At 38.9% G+C, this 26,135-nt stretch overlaps 1 protein-coding gene across 6 annotated transcripts in view; it reads right to left on the bottom strand.

Annotated features, from left to right (window-relative positions):
- The window catches only part of cdkl5 (cyclin dependent kinase like 5), a 32,926-nt gene that overhangs the window by 3,852 nt on the left and 2,939 nt on the right, over nucleotides 1–26,135 (bottom strand). Inside the window, exons 2-19 of one of the 6 annotated variants that reach the window (XM_032561555.1) lie at nucleotides 24,372–24,723; nucleotides 21,224–21,258; nucleotides 13,426–13,471; nucleotides 13,176–13,312; nucleotides 12,507–12,627; nucleotides 12,139–12,198; nucleotides 11,153–11,243; nucleotides 9,514–9,616; nucleotides 8,529–8,615; nucleotides 7,975–8,055; nucleotides 7,658–7,833; nucleotides 5,260–6,119; nucleotides 4,582–4,922; nucleotides 3,793–3,894; nucleotides 3,405–3,510; nucleotides 2,079–2,214; nucleotides 1,414–1,519; nucleotides 552–674 (exon numbers count right to left, since the gene is read on the bottom strand). In XM_032561555.1, the coding sequence (XP_032417446.1) occupies nucleotides 552–674; nucleotides 1,414–1,519; nucleotides 2,079–2,214; nucleotides 3,405–3,510; nucleotides 3,793–3,894; nucleotides 4,582–4,922; nucleotides 5,260–6,119; nucleotides 7,658–7,833; nucleotides 7,975–8,055; nucleotides 8,529–8,615; nucleotides 9,514–9,616; nucleotides 11,153–11,243; nucleotides 12,139–12,198; nucleotides 12,507–12,627; nucleotides 13,176–13,312; nucleotides 13,426–13,471; nucleotides 21,224–21,258; nucleotides 24,372–24,408 (2,748 nt within the window). In that variant the 5' untranslated portion in view covers nucleotides 24,409–24,723. Of the gene's footprint in view, nucleotides 1–512; nucleotides 675–1,413; nucleotides 1,520–2,078; nucleotides 2,215–3,404; nucleotides 3,511–3,792; nucleotides 3,895–4,581; nucleotides 4,923–5,259; nucleotides 6,120–7,657; nucleotides 7,834–7,974; nucleotides 8,056–8,528; nucleotides 8,616–9,513; nucleotides 9,617–11,152; nucleotides 11,244–12,138; nucleotides 12,199–12,506; nucleotides 12,628–13,175; nucleotides 13,313–13,425; nucleotides 13,472–21,223; nucleotides 21,259–24,371; nucleotides 24,724–26,135 lie in introns of all 6 variants that reach the window. The other 5 variants (XM_032561554.1, XM_032561553.1, XM_032561556.1 and 2 more) reach the window with 5 other exon arrangements.

The following is a 26,135-nucleotide window of genomic DNA, read 5'->3' as shown; positions in this document are numbered from 1 at the left end:
GAGGTCAATGAGTGGGAATATTTCTTTGCATGTTACTCCAAAACTTAAAGTATGTTTTGCAATATATTGATTGAAATGTGCGTTTTTCAAATCCACATTGCATTATATCATAACATCCTGTATTGTATGTTGTCTGACATAAAGTTACAAGAATACATTGAAACTACCCAGATCTAACAAATTTACAAAGAATGACCAAAGATGTAACTTGTTGAAAATGTCAAAGACCACCATGATACGATGATTTTTAAAGTGCCAGCCTCACAAGCAAAATGCACTGCAGCATGAATTAGTGCGACGGCATTTTAACATTCATATTAGCAGGACAAATGGATGCACACACACCAGCAGAAACGCTTACGGGTTTAAGCTTGCAAAGAAATAATTTGAAATCCCCTCAAACTAGAACACAATGTGGAATTTGAAACTTTTGAGGAAGATTTCAAAGCTTGTCATTGTGGCGTGAGAGCCGTGCCAGTTAACATGCAGCTGTAGAGTTGAAGTTAGATTACTGGTGAGGCAGGGTAGGGTGCCGCAGGCTGATGCTGTACCATAGGCGAGGCAACTACAGGTAGGATTTTTCCAGCTGAGTTGTGCTTTAAGCTATTCTTAGAGCTAAAAAGGGGGAAAAGGCTTTTCTTGATGCTCGGATTCCTTCCGTCCTCCACGTCCGTCTGTGGAGGAAAAGATGCACAGCCACAAACTTTCAACACAATTTTCTGGTAGTAAATAGAGAAGAAATGGTAAAAGAAACAGCAGCTGATCCACAATCATCCTTGCAAATGCAGCATAAGATTAGTCACTAAAAGACACAAGCAATATTGACACAAAAGTTTCATTAGAGAGATAAAAGCAATAGAAAAAAAAACATTTTATTGTTTGGAAGTTGTTTTTAACCCCTACTTTTTGCTGGCAAAGAACATTTTGATTTTCCATCCATCTATAAGAAATTGTTGGTGAAAATGTTGAAAAATCTAAAAAACAAACGTATGGACCTGACAGAAATAGTATACAACGCATGAAAATAGACGGTAATAGAAAATAGAACAAGCTAATTCGGTCCCGCGGCTGAACGCCACAATGTGTTTTACTGAGCCAGAGCTTTAACCGACTGATTATCTGAGTGCTTGTAGTGATTTTCAACCTATGCAGTCTATTATTATTATTATTATGATTAAAAATGATTGCAGACAATATACCATTTTCATATCAAATCAGAATTACCCATTGGGACTCTCAGTGATTAATGTCACTCATCATTCTTACAGGAATTGCACACATTGATGATGGCTGAGATCAGTTTTTGAGAGCTTAAATATACTAAAAAAACAACAACACAGAATCCACAAAAAAAAAAAAATGTCGATGGTCTTTTTTGGATGACGTGATGATTGACAGAATTGCAAATCTTACTATTTGTGTCTTCTTCTTTTTCTTTTTAATGGCTTTGAAGAAGCCTTGTTTTTGCTTCTCTTTGGTGGGCTCTGGAGGATTCATGACCATTGCTTCTGCAGCAGTCCTGCAGAGCACATGTGGAAAAGGCTTCTGTAGTTACACTCTTAGGAATAAATCACAACAAAGATTTAGCTGCTTCGGTATAGCACAAATATATATAAAAAAAAACACAAAAAGAAAAAAAGAAGAATGAATTGAAAAGGATGCCTCAATAATTGAAAAAATGTAAATACTGTATTTTGTGCCTATGGGGAAAAAAAAAACTTTTTTCTGGTACTACTGTCGTCAAAATAAGTGCAAATGAATGTTAAGTTGCAGAAAAGTATTCTGATATGTTTTCATTCATTTTCTTTCAGCTACTAAATAGCAACAGAGCTAAGCAACAATGAGAACTCTAATACATCTTAAGTAATGATAATGGCAGACAGAAGGAGAAGAAAAACATCTCCATCTATCAGAATGCCAGCTCTTTTCCACATAACTACCAGGATGATCGCAAACAACATTTTTTGCTGGTGGTGCAGGTAAAAGAATGAAAAGTTACATTTAGCCTCTCAGGGTCTGTGTGCAGATCGGCTGTAATGTTTGCTTCAACAAGACATTGCCAGCGTATGAATTCCTACCAATCAAAAGCCGTCTGGCGTTTGGAGTGGTTCGCCATGCCGCCTGGATCACCGGCCACAACGGGTACACCAGGCCCTCTTCCCTGACCAACACCTTCGTGGAAAGAAGAGGAGTTATCCGGTCTGGGGGAAGGGACTAAAGAAAAACAAGGAGGGAAGAAATTGACTGACAGCGTGTGTTTCCACACTATAGTGAGGCATGTTTGTGTTTGCGGCGAAGGGTTCATCTGTGGAGTCAAAAATACTTAGGAAACAGTTTGAGGAACGCTTTAACTGTTCCACTAAAATGGCAAAAAACGAAAAAAAATTATAAATATATATCCATCATGAGTACAAATATGAAGACAAACCAGCACACAACTCCGAACATGATTAACCAGGTACATAAAATGAATTGGATGGAAAGTATCTGTGAAGTATTTTTCTGAAGTGTTGTAGTCAAAACCACAATCTGAGACCAAGATCAGAGCAGACCCAAACCAAGACCAAGACTTTGACGGAGGTAAAAACCAAGATTGTAAGAGAGAGAGGCCGAATCCAAGACCCAGCCAATTAGAAACAACTGTCAAGATTATTGCTATAACACTTGAAGAAGATCTGACCATAGAAGCCTGTTAGCAAGCTAACCGATACCCTGGATCCAAACTAAACAGACCAACCTGAAAACGTCCAGCTAAACGTGATCTGACTTGCCATTATCTGCAGGCAGAGTGAATTGTGGGGGAGGATTTCACTCACTGCACCTTCTGCAGGTAGAAAATCTGCCATATATTTGCACTGGAAAATGTTTCTCTCTGCTGTTTTCTCATTCCTCTCATCTTCTCATGCTCAGCACATAGGGCCACAGGTTGCGGCATTGTAAACTTCAAATGAAAAAAAACCCAAACTTTGTTGGTTGCATTTGATTGCAGCCGGGGGTTTCACTCTAAATTGCTGTAAAAAAAAAAAAAAAAGAAGACATTTTTCAGCTGTGGTCTTGAGTCCAGCATGTTCGAAGCCAAGACAAGACCAAGACTAAAGAAATGTGGCTTCAAGTATTACAACGCAACTTTTCCATATTCAGAACTTACTTTTAGATTGTCTTTTTTATTATTATTTCTCAACACTTATAGAGCTAATTAATACTGTCACTTCACTGTCACTGTCACAAGAGTCTGACTACTAAAAATCCTCCTAAAGAGTAGCCTTGCACCATTGCTGGAAAAGCAACAACAAATTTTGCTAATTTGTGCTTATTTACCCTATTTGTCATTGATGTAAATCATATTTTAATGTGTGTTGTTTTTTTTTTTCTTGCACTACGTTTTGTGTAACAACAGGATTTACCTCTGTAGAAGCTGCCGACTCTCCGAGGCATGGACTCAGTGAAGATCATCCGGTTTTCCTTGGAGGAACCTGCATCCTCACCGTGAGGGTCATGATACATACCGACCTAAGAAACACACACACACACACACACCATGCAGAAAAAGCACACGCACGTACACACACAAACTTCTTCAGTTTCTTTCTTCTTGATAATCTTAATTGACTGTTATTCAGTATCATTTTCCCTGGCACACCTCACAAGACAGTCAGGACAATCTAAGAGCTTTTCAGTGAGGTTACATTTAAAACAGCGACAACGTGCAGTGAAGCTGTTGGGGGGGGAAGCCTATGAACCCTGACAGTGAGAAGAGCTATTTGGAGGTAAGGCGGAATCAGAGGGTCGGACCTCATTTTTAGAGCGCTGTGTATGAAAAGCAGCAGAGTTGTCCCTCGTAGAGTCTTTGATGGGGGCACAAGGGTGGCTCATGTCTTTAGGGGGCTGTTCACTCTGTTGAGGAGACGGACAGTTGCTGGTCAAAGCAGACTGGAGAAGCAGAGCGATGCAGAGGCAATGACAATGTGACAGTGACAGTCCCTACACACACACAGCAGCTTGTGCAGCACACACACCCACATGCAGAAACATGTTGTTTGCTCTCAAAAACCAAAAACACTTATAGGTGTTTTTTTTTAACACCTGTGCACTGGGTTTCAAATAAGCAGGAGTCACTTCATTTAAAGAAATGTAATCATGTTTGCATTATTTTTCTCAGTCATCTGCCACATCTGCCGATTGCGACCGACTTCATTGATAAAATTGATTTATGTTTGCCAACACTAAAATATGTGCAAAACACCTTTTAATAGTCATATTTTACTATAGTAGCACAATCTCACACCAAAACATTTTGAAAATCCAATCTTTTGTTTTGCAACCTTATTTTTGGTGGAGAACAAATGTCCATGGAGAAATAATTGTGTTTGTTATAAAATCACTCATTTTCTGAACAATTTTAAAAGAATAATTGAAAATAAAAAACATGATTAATCTACATTATTTATATTTTTCTAAACATTTTAGAGTTACATTATGCTATTGCAATGAAAGATCATTTTACTTCCCCTGGTGGCATTTTCTCAGAGTGAATTCTTTCATTTTTAGCCATAAATCACCCAGAACTTGTTGGTCACTAACCCTCGTCATGTCGTCGGTGCAGTCCTCTCTCGACGAGCTCACTGAATGTCCAGTCAGGTTGGTACGATGTTGCAGCTGTGGGGAGAGGAGCTGGAGGCTGCTGGCCCGAGTAGGTATGGCCTGCCCAGGCGGCGGCAGGCCCGCCATGACCCCCTCAGACCCATGTGGTCGGTGACGTTCCCGTCTCACGTACATGGAATGGCGCTGAGGTCGTTGCTGGGAGGAAAAGGGGGACGTGTAGCCCAGGCCGTAGTGATAAGACTCGTGGGGGGAAGGCAGGGTGTGAGTGTTGGGCATCGCCGGTCCTCCTGGGTCTAGGAGCTCTGGAGCACCAGCGTCTTCTGGGGAATAAAGCAGAGCGTTACGTTGGCATTGCCATCGACTGCGGCTTCTAAAGTGGTTTTCATATAATATTTGAAACAACTGCCTCATTTGATCTTCTAATATTCAATATGATGATGCAAAAAGTACTGGTTTTATTTCATCCATTGGATTTCTGAATATTTTAATGACCATCTTGATACTGCAAACATTTTGGATTTTTATCAAATTGTTTTGTGGACAAGAGTTAGTATAGAAACATACCGTAGTCATGGTACCGACTGAAATATTTCAAGATCTAATATCCAAACGTTTCATGGGAACGAAAGCAGATTTCTTTTTTTCATCTAAACATACCTGGAGCCAACGATTTGTGTCTGGACTTGTGTCTCGATGAGGAATCCAACGTGCTGCTCTCCATACGTACATTTACGCTGCTACGGGAAGCGGGGCTGTGTCCTGATCGGTCACTGTGTCGAGTCGAGGGACTGCCGGGGGGTCCTGGAAGACCCGACGGGGCGTTGAGGTCCAAACAGCTGGCAGGGAAGAAACGGGCACTGGGTCCTACAACGGCTGTTGCATTTGCATTTGGGTCGTCTGGGTGAAGTCGACCATCGCTTAGGTTCCCCACAGACTTGGCGTCGCTAAGAGCCCCGTGACTCTTGGACAGGCTTAGATAAGAAGCTGAGCTTTTAGAAGAGGACGACATGGATCCATGTGCAGAGTCTGCCATGCTGTGGGCATGGCGGCCATGTTGTTTTTCTGCTCCAGACTGTAATGTGTTGGTTTTATTTTCCAGAAAGGTGTGCCGGCTGGCCTGCTGTTGCTGCTGCTGTTGCTGTTGTTGCTGCTGTTGCTGCTGCTGAGAGCGAGACGAGCTTGGTTTGCTGTGCGTGTACTTTGCCCCATGTCCCTGATCTGACAGCTTTGTTGAGGGCCCCAAGTTGAAATCAAACTCTGTCTTGTTTTTTGCCTCTTTGGGACTGAGAAGGTGTGGCAGGTTGTTGTTTGCCAGATCTTTGTTGGACGAGGCTGAACGATTTAGGGTCTGGGACATGTACTGGACTTTCGGGTGGAGTGTAGGACTTAAACTAGATGGAGCCGGTTTGTTGCCATTCAGGAAACTCTCATTGCTGAGGTGATGCAGGTCTCCATGGCGAGGGAGGCTGGAACATTCCTTACTGGTTGATCGACGACTTGAGCTCTTGGTGTGACTCCTGCAGGGCCGGAGAGACGCGTGAAGTTTGTAACTTCTTAGATCATTGTATGGACTTGTATACATGAATCTCACTTAATTCTTTTGCTTTCATCATGACAACTTACTTTTTGTGTTAAATTAACTTAAAAGTTACAAATCTTTAACTTAAAGAAACTTTTTACTTTGACTTTACTTGAAACAATTGAGTTCAGTCCCAGTTTCATATCCTACATCTGACCAACTCAATGTATTATGATCATAAAACTCAATTCATTAAGTTTATACAATTTAGAGTGAACTCTCAAAAGTGTACACTTTTGAGAATTAAATGAGACGAATGTAAATAAGGCCATAACATGAACTACAACCCAAATAGACTTTGTACACTCAAAAGTATACTCTCAAAAAGTCTGTTCTTTTGAGAGTATACCTTTGAGAGTACACATTTTAGAGTGGACTTTGTAGTGTACACTCAAAAGTATGCACTTTTGATAAACTTGATGAGTTGGATTGGATAGACCTAATTGAATTACTTGTTACCATTTGAAGCAATTCAATTAGGTTGGTTCAACTGACTTCTTCTTTCAGTGTATATTTGACGCCTGCTGTACAATTATGCCACCTGCTGCCCTGACTTCAACAACTTTTTGGACAGAGCCTTCAGCAGCTGATACCTGCTCTGTAACCCATCTTAACTCTATATCAGCTGATGGCTGCACCGAATGTGCTCACGCTTGCTTGCTTAGGAAAGTGTTTGAGAAAAGATAAACACTTTTCACTAGCTGTATAGTGAAGTAAAGAGACAAAGGCTTAAGGTGGTGCAGACCTGTGAAGAATGCTTCCTGTCAAACCCTGGATGATCATGAGAATCTTGTAGTGCAGATTCATTATCTACAGTATATTTACCCCAGAAAAATATGCTAAAAGCTGAACGTTTTCATCCTGTCCAAAATATTTCAGATAAACAAAGACATTGAATGTCACGCCCTTGTAGGCGCTAACAACGTTTAAATCCCTTTTAGCCATCCGATTTTAACCTTTTATCTTTTTGAACACAAACTTTTGTTCCCTATGTTGTTTTGCCATGGTAACATGTCTGGATTGTACGGAGCCCTTTTTTTTTTTTTTTTTTCTCCGAAGAGTTTTTGCGGCGCTAGTGGCTCGTATTTTTTCGACAGTAGGCAGACAGGAAGGAGGGTGAGGAGAGGGGGGAAGACATGCGGCAAAGGTCGTCGGGACCGGGAGTCGAACCCGCGACGTCCGCGTCGAGGACTAAGGCCTCCAAACGTGGGGCGTGCTAACCCCCTGCGCCACCACAGCACGCCCCCTACTCTGGTTTAAAATGTATAAAAATGTGATTTTAGACATTTCTAGCCTGAATTGAGAACATCTGTGTAGTAAACGAGTTACAGCTTTAATTTAGTAATGCCTTTTTTTTCTATCTCTAGTTATTTACCAAAATAAACAAATTCCAATCACATTTCAAATTGATCATGATAACATGAAGTTTGTAACAAGTTGGGTTTTGTCACTACATATAAATGACAGAGCGCTTACCTTGTAGGGACTGTATTTTCTCCGTGGTGGTGTGTTTTTCTCTTGGACGAGCGTGGTGGGTTTGGAGAAGCGGGAGAAGATTTTTCTCTCTCCGCCTGCCTGAAAGGCTGGAAAGCAGGATGGTTCAAACACTGCTCGGTTAGAAAACGCTCGGTAGGGTTCAGCAGCAACATGCTCTGATGGAAAAACAGAAGCAAAAATGGTTGTTTGGAGCTATTAGTCGAAAATCTTTTGAATCTAATGAATAACACATTTACTGTAGAAGATTTTCAATAGAAGTGCAAGTGGAAAACATGAATGTTTCAGTGTAAATTTACCTTCATCAAATCCAACATCAAACCACTCATAATTCCCTGGTACCGTCTCTCCAAAGTCTGAGGATGGGTAACTGTGGGAAACTGGCACAGGAAAAACAAAATCCTGGATAAAATGCTCATCCTCAGTAACAGTTTTGATGTTTGTTTTCTTTAGACTCATATTACGCTTCACAAAACAAAGTAAATGTTCCTGCCCATTTAAAAAAAAGAAGAAAAAAGTAACTCTCAGTTCGTATGACACGGATCACACTAAACAAACTACTGAGTTTGCACACACATTCACAAACGCGTAGCTTTTCTCAGCCTTCTGGGACATTTTCTCTTGCTGTTAAGCTGAACACCAACCACCTATCTCATGAGTCATAGCAATCCACTCAGTCATGGTGCTGGGAACACTGCCACAAAAATGAAACGGATAGAAAGAGCGGGCAGGAGAGACGAGGATAAGAGAGAAGAGCGGAGAGAGGGAGGACAAAATGAAAGAAGAAGAAGGAAGGAAGAGAACGTGAAAGGAAGGAAAAAAGGAGGGGAGGAAGACTGTTTGTGTTTCCTACCCTGATTCCATGAAATCGCGGGTTGTTGTAAAAGAGTTTCATCTGTTCAGCAGGAAGAGGACCCAGAACTTTCTGGATGGTGAAGAGCTGGAGGTGAACATCAGCAAATCAAGAAAGCAGAGTGAGCTGATCCGATTCTTGGCACAACATTGCAGCAGAAACTTATGGTGCATTTTCTTTGTTCTTAGAGGTCGAATTTTCCAACTAATCACCTAAAGTCAGAACTCTGACCAGATGAAAACAGTTTTTTGTCGTACATATGGTAAGTTAACCCTATAAAGAGTTTATCAGCCATTCTGAATTTCCTTATGTCTTTAAACCAGCAGAACACTACAGTGCTGAATGTCCCTTAGTATTTAAAAATGTGCACTGTCAACATGTAAAATAATTTCAGATATACTTCACATTAACAATAATCTAGGATGTTGTATATAATTTTTTGGCTCATGTTGCCCACCTGTTAATTCAGGGGTCTTATGTAACTGCACAGCTTCCTTATGCCTTGGGCTGGCTCTGCCACTCTCACCAACCTCTTTGGCTGTCTATAAAATGAGTTTATTGCCTTGCATCACAGTACGTTGTTCATTAAAATGGGAAGGATGAGTGCGTCTGAAAACCACATCGGAATAAAATGACTAGGCTGAAAAGAAACTGCAGAGTTGAGGATCTTTTCTTTTTTTTGTCACTGTAAAAGTGATTGTTGTGATTTTTATTTTTCAAAAGGACTTGATACTTTATTTCAGCTTATTGACATTGGAGAAGATGATGAAATAAGGATGACAGCTTCTTGTAGATCCAAAACACCAGCTTTGTCACAGAAAGTTTATTTTAAAATTGCTTTGAAAAGACAATAAAACCTAAAGGAAAATGCTTCCACTGGTTACAGGAAAAGTTGTGGGACCTTTAAATAAAAGGTTTTCATATTTAAAAAATATTGTTTATTCACCTCCTTTTCAAATTTAGCACCTACTGCTGCTATACCAACCTGATCAATCTCGCTTTCCCCTGGAAACAAAGGCTGTCCGTCACTCAGCTCCCCCAGAATACACCCCACCGACCACATGTCCACAGCCTTTCCATAGGGAGCCCTGCAACAAGGGGAAACAATACCTATGATCACACCATTTATGCAGAAATATCATTCAAGGAAGAGATTTCAGTGAACAACACAAGAAGCTTGTTAATTAGATAGCAGGGCGATAATGACAACAATGGAGGGTGATGAGGGCGAAAAATAAGCCACAAAATTAAGAAGATATGATTGCAAGAGAAATGCATCTTTCATAAGTGATATTAAATTGTATATTTTATGGCTCCTAGGGAAGATTTCTGCACTGTGGAGAATCTGGTGAGAAATGGTGAGAGTTCTGGCAGCGGAGAAGCAAAGGAGCGCTGGTGTTGGAGGGAGAGAGTATTTGAGTGGGAGGCATTCAAACACTGTCTCTGTAAATGTTCCAGGGCATTTACTAAATCAAGCCACAGCAGTGCGGATAGATGACGTTCATCTGTCTCCAAGCTAGGTTGGACACTGTTTGCAGCAAAAAAAATTACCAAAAAAAAAAAAGAGAAAAAGATCCGCATTATAGAATTAAAAATAAATCTGATGTTTGATCTCAAAATACAATACTGAAGATTCGTGGTACCTACCAATGTAGCGCATAGCTTACTACTTGCTTTCCCTACTGATCTGATTACATGGCAGAGCCATGGCTAACCTAACATTTATTAAATAACCAGCATCAGAGATGCTCTACAATCAGTCCATATCATTAGGATATCATGTTGGCCCTTTAAAATCCATTAGGAATTAAGCACATCATGACTTTACAAAGCTGCACAGTTTGGTCTTGGTGTTACATGAATCTGTAAGTAGACATGAACTCACTGAGCCCTGTTCCTTTCAAAGCCATGAAAAACCCACTATATTTATCTAAATGACTCCTTATGAAATACAATGTAACTCGTTCTCAACTGGGGAGATTGAGAACAGAAGGAACAGCTACAGATGCACCTCGATTAATTAGAATGACGGAAATGGTAAGTTATTTCAGTAAATAAACTCCATAAATGAAAAACTTATAGATATGTCTCACATAGAGGTATTTTTAAGTGTTTATTTTGGCTAATAGCGTTTATTTAGAGTGCTAAGCAGTTGCACATCTTGTTTAAAAAGTGTAAAAAAATATTTTTAATGATTACAGTATTACAGTATTGTAAATCTGCCCCTTACTGTACACTTTCTTATTTAGATTTATATATATATAGTTGCTTTTGTGCTTTTGAAACCTAATCAATGAAAAATTAAACAGCAATTCGATATGTAACGATGGCACCTGAGAAAACATAATGTTTCAATTGTGGACTGTGTTCCATGACTTTGTATTTTGGTGTTTTTATGATGTAAAGCACTTTGAACTGCCTTGTTGCTGAAAGGTGCTATACAAATAAAATTTAATTAGATTTGATTTTGTGACCCTACGCACTAGAGACCCTCATAAATAGTTACGGCGGGCAGGATTGGGCCTGTGGGCCTTGAGCTTGACACATGTGCCGTACAGTCCAAAGAAAAAAGAAATTACATACTTAACATCAAAATTAACAAGCTCCCACACATAGTGACCTACCCCAGCAGCAGCTCAGGTGAGCGGTACCACCTGGTGGCCACATACTCGGTGTAGTTGGCATCTGTTCCTTCAGACAGGTTACGAGCAAACCCTGAGCCAGAGGAGGGCAGAGATAATTACATCTAGTAGACTTTATTTTGTCAACAGCAATTCATAAATGACCCATTAATAACAGTAAAGGACATTCAGTATCTAAATTGCTTGGACAGCCACAGTGACAGCATGGTAATGTTTGCCATGTGACCAGACTAATTAGTTATGTGACTGCAGGCGATCTGAGACTCCACTTTAGATAACTGGTGTAGAGAGAATCCATTTTAAGCAAGGAAAAGTCACAGTAAACAGAATGCCAGCTCCAACAGTGAATACCAAACAAATCTCACCCCAGCTGACTCAGTGGGTTGGCATTAGCCAATTATTCAGAGCCAGCTGACCGTGTCAGTTTTGCAAATACGCGTCCAAATGTAAAATACACACCTAGAGCATTGTGAAAGGGCAAATCCATGAACTACTAGTACATTTCCATCAATGTGTTTCTCAGAACAGGAGGGTTTCTGTTACTAACATCATTATGATTTGACAGAGATGTTACCAATTAACTAATAATACATCAACAACCACCAGGGTATATTTAGGGCAGTTTCCCAGAGGCAGATTTAGTTTCTCTGATAATCAGTTTACAAGATAGAAAAAGGTGGGATTTTCTATTTTAAACCAACCCACAGAAACAAAACTGAGCACCGTTGAATCACTGATCTGGTTAAAGAATCAACACATAATAACCATCAATATGATAAGATGGAAGACATATCAGGATGTCTACTCAACACCCATTAAACCATTTAAAAGTATTTCTTTCTAAATCAAAGCATCAAAGGACACTGGCTACATGACATTATATAGGAGAAAATGACATTATTGATACTACATTAGAAATGAAGGATGTTATTAGCTTATAAACAATAGAAGGTTAAGGATACACTCACCAAAGTCACATAGTTTAAGAACATCATCTGAACTGATAAGAAGATTTTCTGGTTTGATATCTGAAAGAGAGATGATCTAAATCAATATCTTATTGAATTCAATAATCCAAAATTTTAAGTCACAGTTTTATCTCTGTCATTAAGAGTGTAGCATCGGTTAAAAATCCTTAATAACAAGCAGTGGTGATATCATATTCACATGGATTGTTTTGGTGTTAAAGATTTGTCTGGCCTTGCAGTGATAATACCAGCAATGCTTTGGATAAACATGGGCAAGACGCTGGAGGCACCAAAGAAAGGAAACAGTGACTGAAATTATGGATGGTTGTAAAAGAGTAGAAGGGAAGCAGATAAATATGAATACTGACCTCTGTGAACAATTTCATTTTTGTGACACCAGTTGATGGCTTTGATGAGCTGGAAAATGTAACTGCGAACTTTTTCCGGCGGTGCACCATTGGGAAATTCCTCTAGCAGTTCAAGCATGTTCTGAAAAACCACAACAATGACATCATGAAAAATCTGACAAACTCTGTAGCAGCAATTTCAATGATCCATCCATCCATCCATCCATCCATCCATCCATCCATCCATCCATCCATCCATCCATCCATCCATCCATCCATCCATCCATCCATCATCCATCCATCCATCCATCCATCCATCCATCCATCCATCCATCCATCCATCCATCCATCCATCATCCATCCATCCATCCATCCATCCATCCATCCATCCATCCATCCATCCATCCATCCATCCATCCATCCATCCATATTACATCTGGGGAATTATGCTGTGTTGAATTTTCATTTAAAAAACATAATGAAAAACCGTGTTTGGGCACCCTGGCAACACAACAGGAAATACCAGTGCTTACTACCAGCACAGCTTCTATGTTGCCATGGTGGCGCCTTTTTTTTATGCTTAACTGAGCAGTCACCGTCCTACGGCCATGGATGAAGCAGCATAAAGAAGTGCTGTGTGCACAGCATGCAGACTTGATTAAATAAACATGGCATCGATGTTATCCTGACCCTCTCAACATATTCAAAGACGAGGTAGAGCTTCCCCCTCCTGCGAAAAGCCTCTTTGAGCTCGACGATGTTGTCCTGCTTCAGGGTCCGGAGCATCTTCAGCTCCCGAAGGGTCGTCTCCTTAACCTCCTCATTTTCTGAGTGGGCATTAAAAGACAAATATGTGGGTTTTTTGCACTTTTACCATTTTTCCTTATTTGTGCCCATCTTTTTTATGTTTTATCTTTTCTTTTTTTTCTTTTTTACTCACCTTCACTGTCTTTGAACTTCTTGATGGCCACCAGCTCATTTGTTTCCTGTGAGGAACAATGCACAACCGTTTAGCTTCGTTTTAGTGGGACAAAGGTGCCTAATGACTTTAAAAGAAGGAAAACTGTGAAGTGATTAGTCTTCTGACACTGAGCTGTGGGAAAAGCTAAAACAAAAAGGGTTATACAATGTGAGCTCTAAGTATTTGTATACTGAATATTTGTAATTGGAACCAGGTTCCCTAAAGAAAATAATAGAAATGCACAACTACCCAAAACATGGGCAGCACTCAGAATCAGTCATTTTCATCATAATAGTCATTGATCCGATATTAACCCATTCATAGAGCCAATGTTTGATGAAATCATGATGAAACAATAAACGATACGGACAAGAATAAACAACTTTGTTAATGAGCTAAGGTAAAGCTCTTCATCCTAGAGCAGTCTGTACTTGGTCTAAACCCCAACAGCCACCACACATTTCAGTATCATTTTTAAGTGCACCAGTGGTTGAAATTAGAAACAAATTCAATGATGCTCGATTTCGACTGCAATAGAAAATATGGACCCCCGCACCCCCTTCTCCTACCATTGTTATTCTACATAGTTATGCTGGAGCATAAAACTTTGCCTGGATGATGTTGCGCATAGAAGCCCTGCACTTATAGAGCATTGCACTCAAGTATTTGATGGTACTGATTTCTGCTGTGGACCGGGTTCCACCCCAGGACCAGGAGAAGCAGAGGAAACAACTCAGGTGAAGGTGTGCGTATGTGAAATCAAAATGTGGAGCATTTTCTAGAACAAAGCCAGAAATTCATGAATGTGCTGTTGGTTTTTGGAAAAATTCTCCTCCAGATGTGTTTGACAAAACAAACAACTGTGTGTCCAGATTACAATAAAATGTATATGATTATGCATACAATCACACCAAAGAGCTAAATTAGAGTTATGAGACACAATTTCTTGTTCTTGTTTTCATTTCCAGCACCTCTAAAGAAAATGTCTGACTCTTTAGATACCTAAATGCTGTGCTGATGCTCACCTCCATGCTGTGACCAAAACAACACAAAGCAAACCAAAGGAAACTAATGCCTAGCAATAATTCAAAGAACACTTGTGATATGTTAATATACAGCAACCTATATACATTCTTGTTTACAACCTCCTTCTGACTGATACAAAAGAAGGTTGTACATTGTACATTTTTGATCCGTTGTTACCTCAATTTTTACATCACACACCAGGGGTGTGTCAAACTAAAAAAAAAAAAAAAATCACAGCAAATTCTGGCTTCAACACAAAGGATTTTTTAGAGACTTCTGTATGTTGTTATGATTCCCCTAACATAACAGTTTTCTTTAAACGGAACACAAAATGTTTTCAACCATTCCATTTTTAGCCGAAATCCTTGAAAGCTGTTTTTTTTTCTGTCATCTGTAACACCCTCAGGATGCAGCAGTGAACACAGGGGGCCAGAGAGGATTACATCATGCACTAGAGTGTCCTTGGCTGCGCTCATGTTCCTCAATTGTCTTTTTGTCTACAGCGGGTCAGACATCACAGTTGGCCGAATCACTGCGATGGAGCAAGGCAGCGTGGAGCTGCCTGTCACTGGCAGTGCTCTCGCTTACATCTGCCTATTGTTATATGAAGGTGTAAATACAAACTTGTCAGTTAAAGATTTGATGTTCATTAGCAAATTGGATCATACAACGATTTACTGCGACGGCAGAGGTACATGCTGGCTGTGCAGTGATGACTTTCGATAAAAGTGTAAAAAGAAACAACAACCTATTATCAAAAATATACTGTCTTTCTGGGCCCATCAACCACATATGACATTTCAAACTGCAGCTGCAATGTGTTGATGATGCTTCTGTTTGTGCTACATCTTTGACCACTTCTTATTAATCTTTTTAACGACTGATAAGTCAGCACTAAGAATAACCTTCAAGATCGCAACTGTCTGATGACATGAGCTCATTATATTAGTACTAATGCTTGAACATTTCACTGATATACAATTTGACATTGAGGCTTCAAAGGAGTCTCAATTTAAAATTATGCCCATGACTCATACTCTGATATTACTCAAGTAAACACACTGCAGGTTTTTTTGAAACTTAGCCAACACAAGTATAGACAATTGCTAATAATTAATTTGTCTTCTTACCCCGACAGTACTACACAGTGACACCGTTTGTGCACCGGGAGACAGGCAACTGTGTAGGTTGTGATATTGTCACTCCTAAAGCACAAATTCAAGATAACACATAAGCCTCCATACAAACACCCACATATGCTAAACAACACTTGCATAAAGCGGCAGAACAAGTCCTGGCACACAAACGCTTGACTAATTAAAATGTTCCATCAAGCACACACTGCAGAGTAAAGTCCCTATAAATTACACTGGCACGTCTATTTACATCTGGCACATCCATTGTTGTGATGTTCGGGCCTACTGTGTCTCCTGATTGGGTTTCAACCTATTTACAGTCGCATTATTCCCCTCCGTCATACGCAGGTCTGCTGTAGTCCTCTAACAGGGTGACCCATTTACCAACACTGTTCAACACACCCCTCTGCATCACTTCCTCTCCCTCAAACACACGTGCACCCATTGCTTCTTTCTCTCTCCTGATGCCACCCTGTCTTTTTCGTCCCGCTTCCAGCTGGGAAAAGTAAAAATAACTGCTCTCTTGCAGCAAAGCTAAAAACACCATTTATTGTCAGGATCCCAGGCTCCCACGTGTAAAATCGAGTCTTTCCTTTTGTTACATAAGTGGGAAACATGTCATATGTCACATTAGTGGGTCAAAGGAAAGAAAAGGCACTTTAACTTTAACTTGACTACTTCTAAAGCTGCTGGTTAATTTGCATGCAGATTTATTGGAGAATGACACATTAATGCTGTAATAAAACCAGAGAGACAGTAAAAGTATTTGCCTTGTTAGTTGTTCTCCAGGTGAGGAAACATTTTTGCGTTTTCTGTATGTTTCGTGTTGTACAGTAGACAAAAAGACAAAAGTATTAAATGGAAATTCACCCTGTTTTCACCTTGTCTTGTGTGGAGTCATTATTCATATGGCTTATGTTTTAATTTTTGTTGCCAAATGTCAACTTTACTGTTAAAAAGCTGATCCAGATGTTTGATCTGCTCCTACATGCATCAAATGACTTAGTATCCAAGCCAGCTTCATATTAACCACATCAGCCTTTTGTTTTGGAAATCAATAACACACACTGAGCTGAAGACTAATTAATTTAATCATTTACTCCATAAACTGTAAAAGCAGCAAGCATATCTCCAAAGGTCAGGCATCACTGAGATCCCAAATCAAAATGCAGTGGAGAAAAGGAAGTTTACAGACTGGAGACGGGAATCAGCTGGTACCGACTGTAAGCTGTCATCTTTAGAGGTGATGAAACAGAGCCAATGTGCAGACAGCCACTGACGAGGGGAGATCATAAAAAGATTTAAGAAACTAAACTTACAATGCTCAGGAATTCTCAGAAAAACTAGGACACGGAACAGAGCTTCGAACTACATAAGAGATGAACAATTCATTATTCTGAAGAGCCACTTGATTAGCTCTAGTTTTTGCAGTCTGTTTGTCCAAATTTTATTATTTAGAAAATTTGACAATAAATTCTAAACATAACTTTTGTGGTGTGCTAATAAACTGAACATTATATTGTTACATTTGTATTTTTGCATGGGTTGTATTTATTTACAGTATGTGCTAATCTCATTTTATCCCTGAGACTATCATCAGTCCTCCACGAACAGAGCTGCTAAATCTTTGGGTTTCCAGTCAGAAAGATAAATGGCAACAGAGTGAGAAAAAAGACATGAACAATGTGCAAGCAATGGAAGTTGTTCAGATGCTGGAAGAGGTAGAATAAAACGCAGAAAAAAGGCCTTTGTTTGAAGCATAAATTTGATCTTTGAAGTTTTTTTGAACGTAATATTAAAATCTGCCACCTCAGTATCGGGTTTCATCCTCTTAGTTCCAGGTATCGTCACACCTGTAGGTGCTACACTGATAAACTGAACTGAATTGAAATGACATGGCTTACTGCATGCTCACACTGCCCAAGAGCTGATAAATGCTGAATGTCTTGCTCGATATAAATAAATTTATGTCTAATTCTGTGATTTTCTTCCCCTGCAGTTATGCTTGTCAAAGATAAGGACAGAGAAAAGATTATCAGAGGTGTTTTCTTTTCCCGTTTGTCAGGCACACCAATCCAAAACCATCCTCGTTTGACATGTTTACAGCAAAGCATCATGAATATATTTGTTCTCAATAGTCAATTTTCCTGTCATGGTAACATTCAGTTCTCCTTTCTGAATTGTAATAAGACTTAAAGCTATTCTTAATTATTAGTGTGGAAGCTTTGAGTGATGGACAGGTGCGGTGGCTTTAAGGTCTTTGTTGTAGATGAGACTATTTAGGGCCAGCTTCAAAGCGTGCAAATACATGAGGTTTAATTATAGGGAACCAAGCCATCAATATTATGGCATTACCCCAGGAAGAAAGAGGCTGAAAGCCAAGATTAGGACCATGTGAAAAAAAGTCTGTCAGCAACTATAACGAAACAGAAAACTCCACGAAAAGAAAAACAGCTCATTTGCCAGGATACAGCCAGACAAAGTCTTTGAGCTGCTAGTCTAATAAGATTCATCCTGATAGACCAACCCAAGTCTGAGCAATACTGGAGACAAAACAACTGAGGAAAATGAACATAACACTCCATTATTTACTGCTCTAAAAGCTGATTGGTGCAATCTCCCAGAGCACGAAATGTCTTTCCTAGTATCCAAACCACAAGGATGATGAACTAGACCAGGTTCTAATAACAATCAATTGTACTAGAAAAACTAGAGGCTAGCATTACAAAGCTTAAGGATCTGGTAATCTTGATGCCAAACTGTTATTTCTCTTTATAAACAAAAGATAACGCTTCATGGTGATGTCTTTGGTTGGCTTGATGCATGTTGCATGATATATACGAGCATATTGATGGTCCATCTGTTTTATGCAGAACAAATCAGTGACAGATGATAAAATATCGGCTCCTTAAAAATGCATCATGCTTAGCAGTGAGCTATATTACAGTCATGTAAAGCAACTGGACATATGGATAATCAATTTGATCAATACTGAATAATTATTAACACTTAAAAAAGTCAGAGGAAGAGCGTGGCCTGTTTAAGCCTAAGAGTGATTTGGTGGAAAACTAAACACCATGATGAGACTGAGAGATGTAGCCTGCATATTAGTCTGGTAAGGGGATTTTAAAATAACTTGATACCGTCATGCTACATGTCATGGACATTCACAACACATCAAAACCAGCCCAAGTCTAAGGAACCTTACCCTGAAAGCAGGTCGTAACATACTATTGGGAATCGTCCCCAAAACACGAAAATGTATTTTAAACAAAGACAGAACTTACAGAGAGCTCTTACTAAAGGCAATCTACATTCCTGTAGAGTCACAAAGATGGGAGGGGAAATAATTTTAAATGGCTGGCAGGTAAAAATAATATTCTGTATTCTTCCTGTATGCTTAAGAATAAGGGTGCAAGACAGTGGCCCTTTATTTCAGAAAACATCTAAAACTAGCTAAAATCTTATAAAATCCTCAGGTAGAATGTGTTATAGCATGATGAAGCTGAATTTGAAGTTTGAGTTACAATTTCAATTGGTATGCTTAACAAAAAAAAACACAACAGTTGCCCTTTGATGTTGCCCATGTGCAGCATCAAAAGACAAATTTTTATTACTGTAGGAAGTAATGAGCAGCTCAAATACCGGTCAGTGTTGATGAAAACTTTACTTATCTACTAGAAAACTGGAGATAAAGACATTATTGTCACAGTAACCATAAGCTTTCACCTGATTATGAAAGAAAAAGCCAATGTCAACATTTCCATTTGGTTGAAGTAGGACCCAAACACAGGACAGAAGCAGAGAGCTGATTATGAATGTTTAATGAAAAAGATAAATAATAAAACCCACAGAAACAACAGGAATCCATGGTAAGAGAATGACAGGGATTCAACAGGGAGATAACAGGAGGAACAAGAGTGAGAGCAGCAGAAGTGTTTAAGTAATGGAAGAGTGAATGTGGAACAAGTACCTGGGCTGACTGGCTGCAGGTGTGAGGGGAGAGAGAAAGAGAGAGAGAGAGAGAGAGAGAGAGAGAGAGAGAGACAGAGAGAGAGCAAAAGTGGCACAGGGGGAGAGGAAGAGTGGACTAGGGAATAAATTTAACACTAAAGAATGAGTGGACATAATAAACATAAGAAGCCTTACATTCTGTAGAGTTATAAGGAATAACTAGACATAAGAAATAACATAAGAAATAAAACTAACATAAGAAATGTTAGTGTAAACTAGAGTCACAAAGAAAGCACTGACCTAAAGTAAAACAGAAAAAGAAGGATCTTATCAAAGGAAGAGACAGAGGAACACAGAAAATCCTAAAAACTAGAATTAAACCACAAAACAATCCAGGACCTAACATCAGGGGCTCAAAGGTTCCAGTAAAATGCATTTGTTGTTCAGATTCTTCTTCAGTATCGAGTTTACTTGAATTTAGTCTTTAAATTAATAAGCTACTTTTCCAAATTTGACTCAGTTTGTCAATACTGACTTGTAACAATTCAGTTTTCTGTGAACAAATTAGAGTATGAAAATTGACTAAGGTCATTAATGATGTACATACACTATTATGTATTTGCCTCAGCTGTACACCTGAATATTACCAGCTCTGACTGACCAAGACTTGGTCATTTTAACTAAAAATATCACAAAACAGACTCTAACCTCAGGAGGCTTTACATTCTGTAAACTTATAATACTGTTACAACAGAAAACGGCTGGCAATACAGTTCATTTTCAACACTATGTATAGTAGAGTGTGTCATACTAATACAAAGCCTGTGGCAAAGTTAAATGATTTAAACATACAAGCAGAATAATCTGAAGGACGTAGAGTAACACAAATCTGTTATCAAACACAAACTCAATGATTCATCCCCAATATGAAACATTTTTCATTTTAACCTTTAATACGATTATTTAACAGAGTGGAACAATCTGTTTTATGAGTTCACAGTGTCATGTTTTATTTAATAGTTATTAAAAAAAGTCACTTTTTCACACTGCATGGGAAAGAGAATTATAAAATTATGTGTAAAGCACAAATAAGATGCAAAAAGGACTGCATGGGCGTTCAGTGATTCAGAAATGCACAGTAACAGCAGCTATTAGTCAGATTAAAGTCTTAGTCAACATCTGTAAGTTAATGAAGCCATCAAAAAAGGTGGCTGTCATATTAGCAGAAATCTGCCATTAACCCAATTCCTTTATGTTCAGTTGTGCATATGAAATATTTAGAGTGTGTATAAATGTTTTACACACAGACTGTGTCTCCAGTTTTTGCCACTGATTTGCTCAAACAGGTTTTAAAGCTTTTAAAGATTTTTAAAAAATATTTAAAACAGTATACCTATTCCACCACACAAAGTCTGAAGCCTAACCGTGAAGACCGCAAACGGACACAAAGATTGTTTTTATGGCCTCCCTTCATGTTGATGCTGAGGATCATTGCTAATCGGGCTTAAAACTGAACAAAACCAAATCATCATATTCTTCTTCTGGGATAATTTTTCTTTTATCCTGTATGGGAATTTGATTTTATCCTAAAAAAAAACCCAAAACAAAACACCAGTAAGAAAAGTCTTATGCACAACAGCAAGATCAGAGGAAATCCTTACCTTATGTCTGCACTTAAGCACCACTCCGTATGCACCTGGCAGAAACGAAGGGGGGACAAAACAAAGATCAATAACATGCACTTATGATGCCACTCTGATATTATGTTTTGGCTTGTCACCTCATGTAAAATCGTATTTAAAGGACAGAGCAGTAAAGATCAGGTAGTGAGGAGGAGGTAAACCTTCTTTCCCACTGTTTAACACCTGGATCTTTGTGAAATCTTGACCCAGAAGTCACCCTGTTGCATTCTGTCATTGTTAAGGCATTTGGACTATGTCCATATAGCTAGGTATGGTTAAATTTATACATCAGATCAGTCCTTTAAACCTGAGATCCCCAACCATCAGGTTGCCGACTTGTACAGGGCAATGACTGTAGTTGCACCAGGCTGGGGTGTAAAAAATAAATTCATCCATCCATTTTCTAACACCCTTGTCCCTAGTGGGGTCAGGAGGTGTGCTGGTGTCTATCTCCAGCTATCGTTCTGGGAGAGAGGAGGGGTCACTTTGGACAGGTCGCCAGTCTGTCACAGGGCAACACAAAGACAGACATGACAAACAACCATGCACACACACACTCACCTAGGGAGAATTTAGAGAGACCAATTAACCCGACAGTCATGTTTTTGGACTGTGGGAGGAAGCTGGAGTACCTGGAGAGAACCCACGCATGCACAGGGAGAACATGCAAACTCTTTGCAGAAAGACCCCTGGGCCGGGAATCGAACCCTTCTCGCTGCAAGGCAACAGTGCTACCAACGGCGCCACTGTGCAGCCCATAAAAAATAAATATGTTTTGTAATTTCCGTGGGATTGAGAATCAGAGCAGTTCATTTTGAAAGAACCACTCTGATCTGCATCTGTATGAACTCATCAGCATTCATGACAAGGTGGAGCGTCTCACTCTTTCCAGGTTGCTGCTTTTGCTTTAGTCGGTGCAGCAAACACACAACTACCCCGAGTTCAACAGTTTGCCCAGAAGAGCAAGTTTGGCCTGTGGTGAGCAAAAACCCTGCTTCAAGTCTGACATGTACACATCAGAGTGCATGTGAAGTTGTCAGGCCTGGAAAAAGGTTTTTGAATACAGAAGACCAGAGCGGATGTTTTGTGCTTGAAGAGAAAAAAAGCTAAATCATCTTTCAAAAGAAAGAAAAAAATCCCATCTAATTTCAGCATACGTCTCTTTTTTTAACATGCTGGTGATTACATCATGGTTTGGACTGTTTTACTGCAGATGCAAAGTTTCAAAACAGTCAAAGTGGGTCATGAACAGTAGACCTTGCTAAAGAAACAAGCAACCAGCTCCATGAAGATTAAATGGTGACGACACAAATCCAAAAGATTTAAATAAAAATGGTTTTACAACATATACACACAACACTGCAAACTACATACCATTAGTGTTTTGCTTTATTGTAGGGAGCTTAATATAATCTTTTTTCAGAAAAATAGTCATGCCCAAGTAAGCAATTTCACATTAAAAAACAAGCCCAAAAAACCCATTCAACCTGCAAGAGACTTTAGAAGAAGAAGAAAAAACAAGCCAAAAGTTGCTTATATTAATAACTTGGCAACACTGTCCATAAAGCAAGCCAACAACCCAAAGCACACACTGTGTTTTGAAGAACGGTAACAATATACAGTATTATAATAAAAATGAATAGCTGTCTTGCTGTACATTGGATTTTAACACAAAATGAATCAAAATCAAAGGAAACATAAAACCAAATAAAAATAAAAACAAAATGTGGTCTTGTGATTTACTGCAAACTTCTTTTTTTTTTGCATATTGCCACAAAATCAGATCACACCAGATGTTAAAGGAGTTATGATATATTTAATCAGTTCTTTTTTAAGATTTCAAAGTCTTCCAAGGGCAACAGTACCTGCATTCTCGTGCAGTCTGCTAACTGCTAATACTTGTATTTTCTCAAGTATAATTTAATACATTCCAGAGATAGATATTAAGATATTATTTTCTTTTCTATGTTTGACATGAGCATAGCTTTTTAAAGTGTGGTTTGAGGGAGCGCCTGTGAAACTCAACATTTCTTGCCAAGCTGGAAGTGGGTGGAACATGCCCTTTAGGCTGCTGGAGGACTTCTTATGTGGAGCACCAGCAAAAGATGTGGTGGATTGTTTCACTCCTCGTATCAAAACGAGAAGAGGTTTGAGAAGATGTAAGCAAATGCAATTAGGAAACAACTGTTAACTTTTGCATGGAGAGAATTAGGTCAGCAGATGAAATTGGAGTTCAAGCAATCAGAGCGTAGAGTAAAGGATTCAAGTTCAACTCAGGAAAAAATGGACAAGTATTCCTAAAATAAATGTCGCTTTCATTGTTGAACTATAATATCACAAAGACTTTTTTTTAAAATGCAACCTTTAATTTAGTATGTCTTTCAGTGATTAGGATGCTCTCATGTTAAGAAAGTAGTTTATAGTCATTCAATCTATTTTATTGGCACAATTTGCTCAAAAATAAATGCAACAGAAGCATTTCAAGCTCTTTTTTTTTTTTTTTTTTTTAAAGTTGAGCTCCATGAGTAGCTACTCAACAGTAAACCCCATTGACAATGTCAGAGTGATGCAAGGGAAAAATACTTTTTTGTTCCACGTTACCAAATTTGGAGTTTGGTAAAACCATATTAACGCTTTCATCGTCATTGTGCTTTGGTCTGATCAAGCCTCAGATCAAGCCTTTTTGTAAAGGGTTTAAACCAGCTGAAAAAAAGAATTAGGTTTAAGGCTTGTTGCATTTGTTTGCAGAAGTCATTTTGTTGTTTAATTAAAATATTATTTTAAAATTTTGATATATCATCTACAATCTGTAGATGATTTTCATCTACAGCTACAACATTTTCCTCCTGATGTCTGCACATCCCACAGGCTTCTGCATATTTCTCAGCATTAAAAAAGTAATAATATTTGCTCAGAATCTGCCTGCCTGCTATAAAACTGTAAAGATGCAAAATGTGAAGCATATACGATAAAAGTTATGAATAGAGTCCTGCCGCACAATGCAAAACACTAAAACTCTCATGAAAAACACGCAGCATGACACATCAGCGTCCCGAGTGGTGCAGATCATCAGCATTAGAGCTGGAGGTTAACAACACCATTTAATCTGCTGTGTGAAACCACCCACCTTCTCCCACAATGCCAAGGACTTCAAACTTATTCATCACATCACAGAGAGCGGGGTCTCCTCCACCAGGTGAAATACGCTGCTTAGACTTTAATAGGGACACTCCTGCTTGGACCAGCAGCCGATCGGGTCAGCTGCAGACTCGCGGAGAAACATGGCAGGCCTCTGACAACAAGCCATCTTTACTCCTCTTTTCACAGCCCTGCTTTTCCCACGGCACACACTATTTAACGTCCTCTAAATGTCAGTTTTCTTGTATTAAATTATCTGACTGGAGTTCTTCTAAATGTCCTTTTACTCCATATCCTTGTGTTGCTCCTGTGCCTTTATCCAAAACTCCACATGGGGGAATCTGGAAGAGGAAACAAACAGAGAAGTGTTTGAATACTTTGCCTGGAGATCACTCCAATCTCTAATTCATAATGCTTCACACAGTTGGTGAAGCACTGGCTGTAAACCACACACATGAAAATATGACGCACATAGAGTAAAGGCATGACTTTGACACATATTCTACCTCATATCACCTTTCTTATGCAACAATTCCTGATCACAGAGTAGCGGTGATGTTAAGGCTAATGTACTCTAAAAGTAGGTCTTCTTCTGATTCAATTTCTCCAGAGGGTTGGATTATTAAACTCGTTTCACTTCTTAATGCATGAATTATTTCTAATTTGCAGTGCAGAATATCTAAGATAGAAATGTTTTGGAGTGCTAGGTTGAAAGTCGAACCTCACAGTCCGAAATTGGTGTAAGAAGTCAAAACATCATTAATGCTACGACCTGCTAAACACAAAGTTGAGTCCACATACAGTTTTGAGTTCTTAAGAGTCTCTAAGCACAGTTCTTAAGATTTTTTCCCTTACAAAGTTAAAAAAAGAATGTCAAACCAGATGTTTAGCTACACTATTTCAAAAGATATCTTGCTTTATTATTGCTAATATCTGACATTAAGTCAGTCTAAAGTTTTAGATCAGTTGGAATTACCAAAAATCATTTTTATTTGCAAAAGCCAAAATAACGAGAGAGAGATTTTTGGGAAAATTTTGCTAAAGATTGTGCTGAAAATGTTTCAAAGATAAAAATTGTACATATTATACTGAATTTCCTGAACTTTTATACAATTTGTGAAACCTCAGATGACCACATCCTCGCTTTTTTTTTTTTTTTTTACCTCCTGGTAGATTTATTAATTCAGTGCAGTTTTGGCCTAAAATTGTTGGCTGTAGTTCCTAACTTTAACATTTTGGCCTTGTTTACAATCCATATTCACATGGGTTATAAAGGTTTTGCAGCCAAGCAAAATCTATAAATTATAAATTAGCACAGTGAGATCAATTTGATTAAACAAAGTAAAGAAAAAGTTAACTAAGTTTCATTTTTCTGGGCTTAAAATTTCAGACTTTTAGTTTGGATAAGTTTGCATGGTCTAACTTGGTAAAAAAAAAAAAAAAAGGTCAACGCCACATCTTCACAAAACTATATCTGTGGACAGACAGAAGACAAAGCTTGATCATTAGATGCAGCAGCAATCGATTACACAACGCTAAACAACTTAAATAATTCAGAAGTGACATCATATTGAAAATGCCTTGCATGATTTTACTTTTACAAGTAGCATGAAAACCAAGCCTCTAGATAGAGCACTCAACTTCAAGACTTGGCAAAAGAGCTGCAGTGTAAATCTAAGTTTCTGTGACAAGACAGACTGTGTGAAGGACACTGGATTATGCAAACATTCATGGACAGAATCCCAGAAAAATT

The sequence above is a fragment of the Xiphophorus hellerii genome, chromosome 4, assembly GCF_003331165.1.
Source record: "Xiphophorus hellerii strain 12219 chromosome 4, Xiphophorus_hellerii-4.1, whole genome shotgun sequence".
NCBI classification, from domain to species: domain Eukaryota; kingdom Metazoa; phylum Chordata; class Actinopteri; order Cyprinodontiformes; family Poeciliidae; genus Xiphophorus; species Xiphophorus hellerii.
The sequence above is the reverse complement of the archived record's forward strand: the minus strand, read 5'-3'. Positions and strand labels throughout refer to the sequence as shown.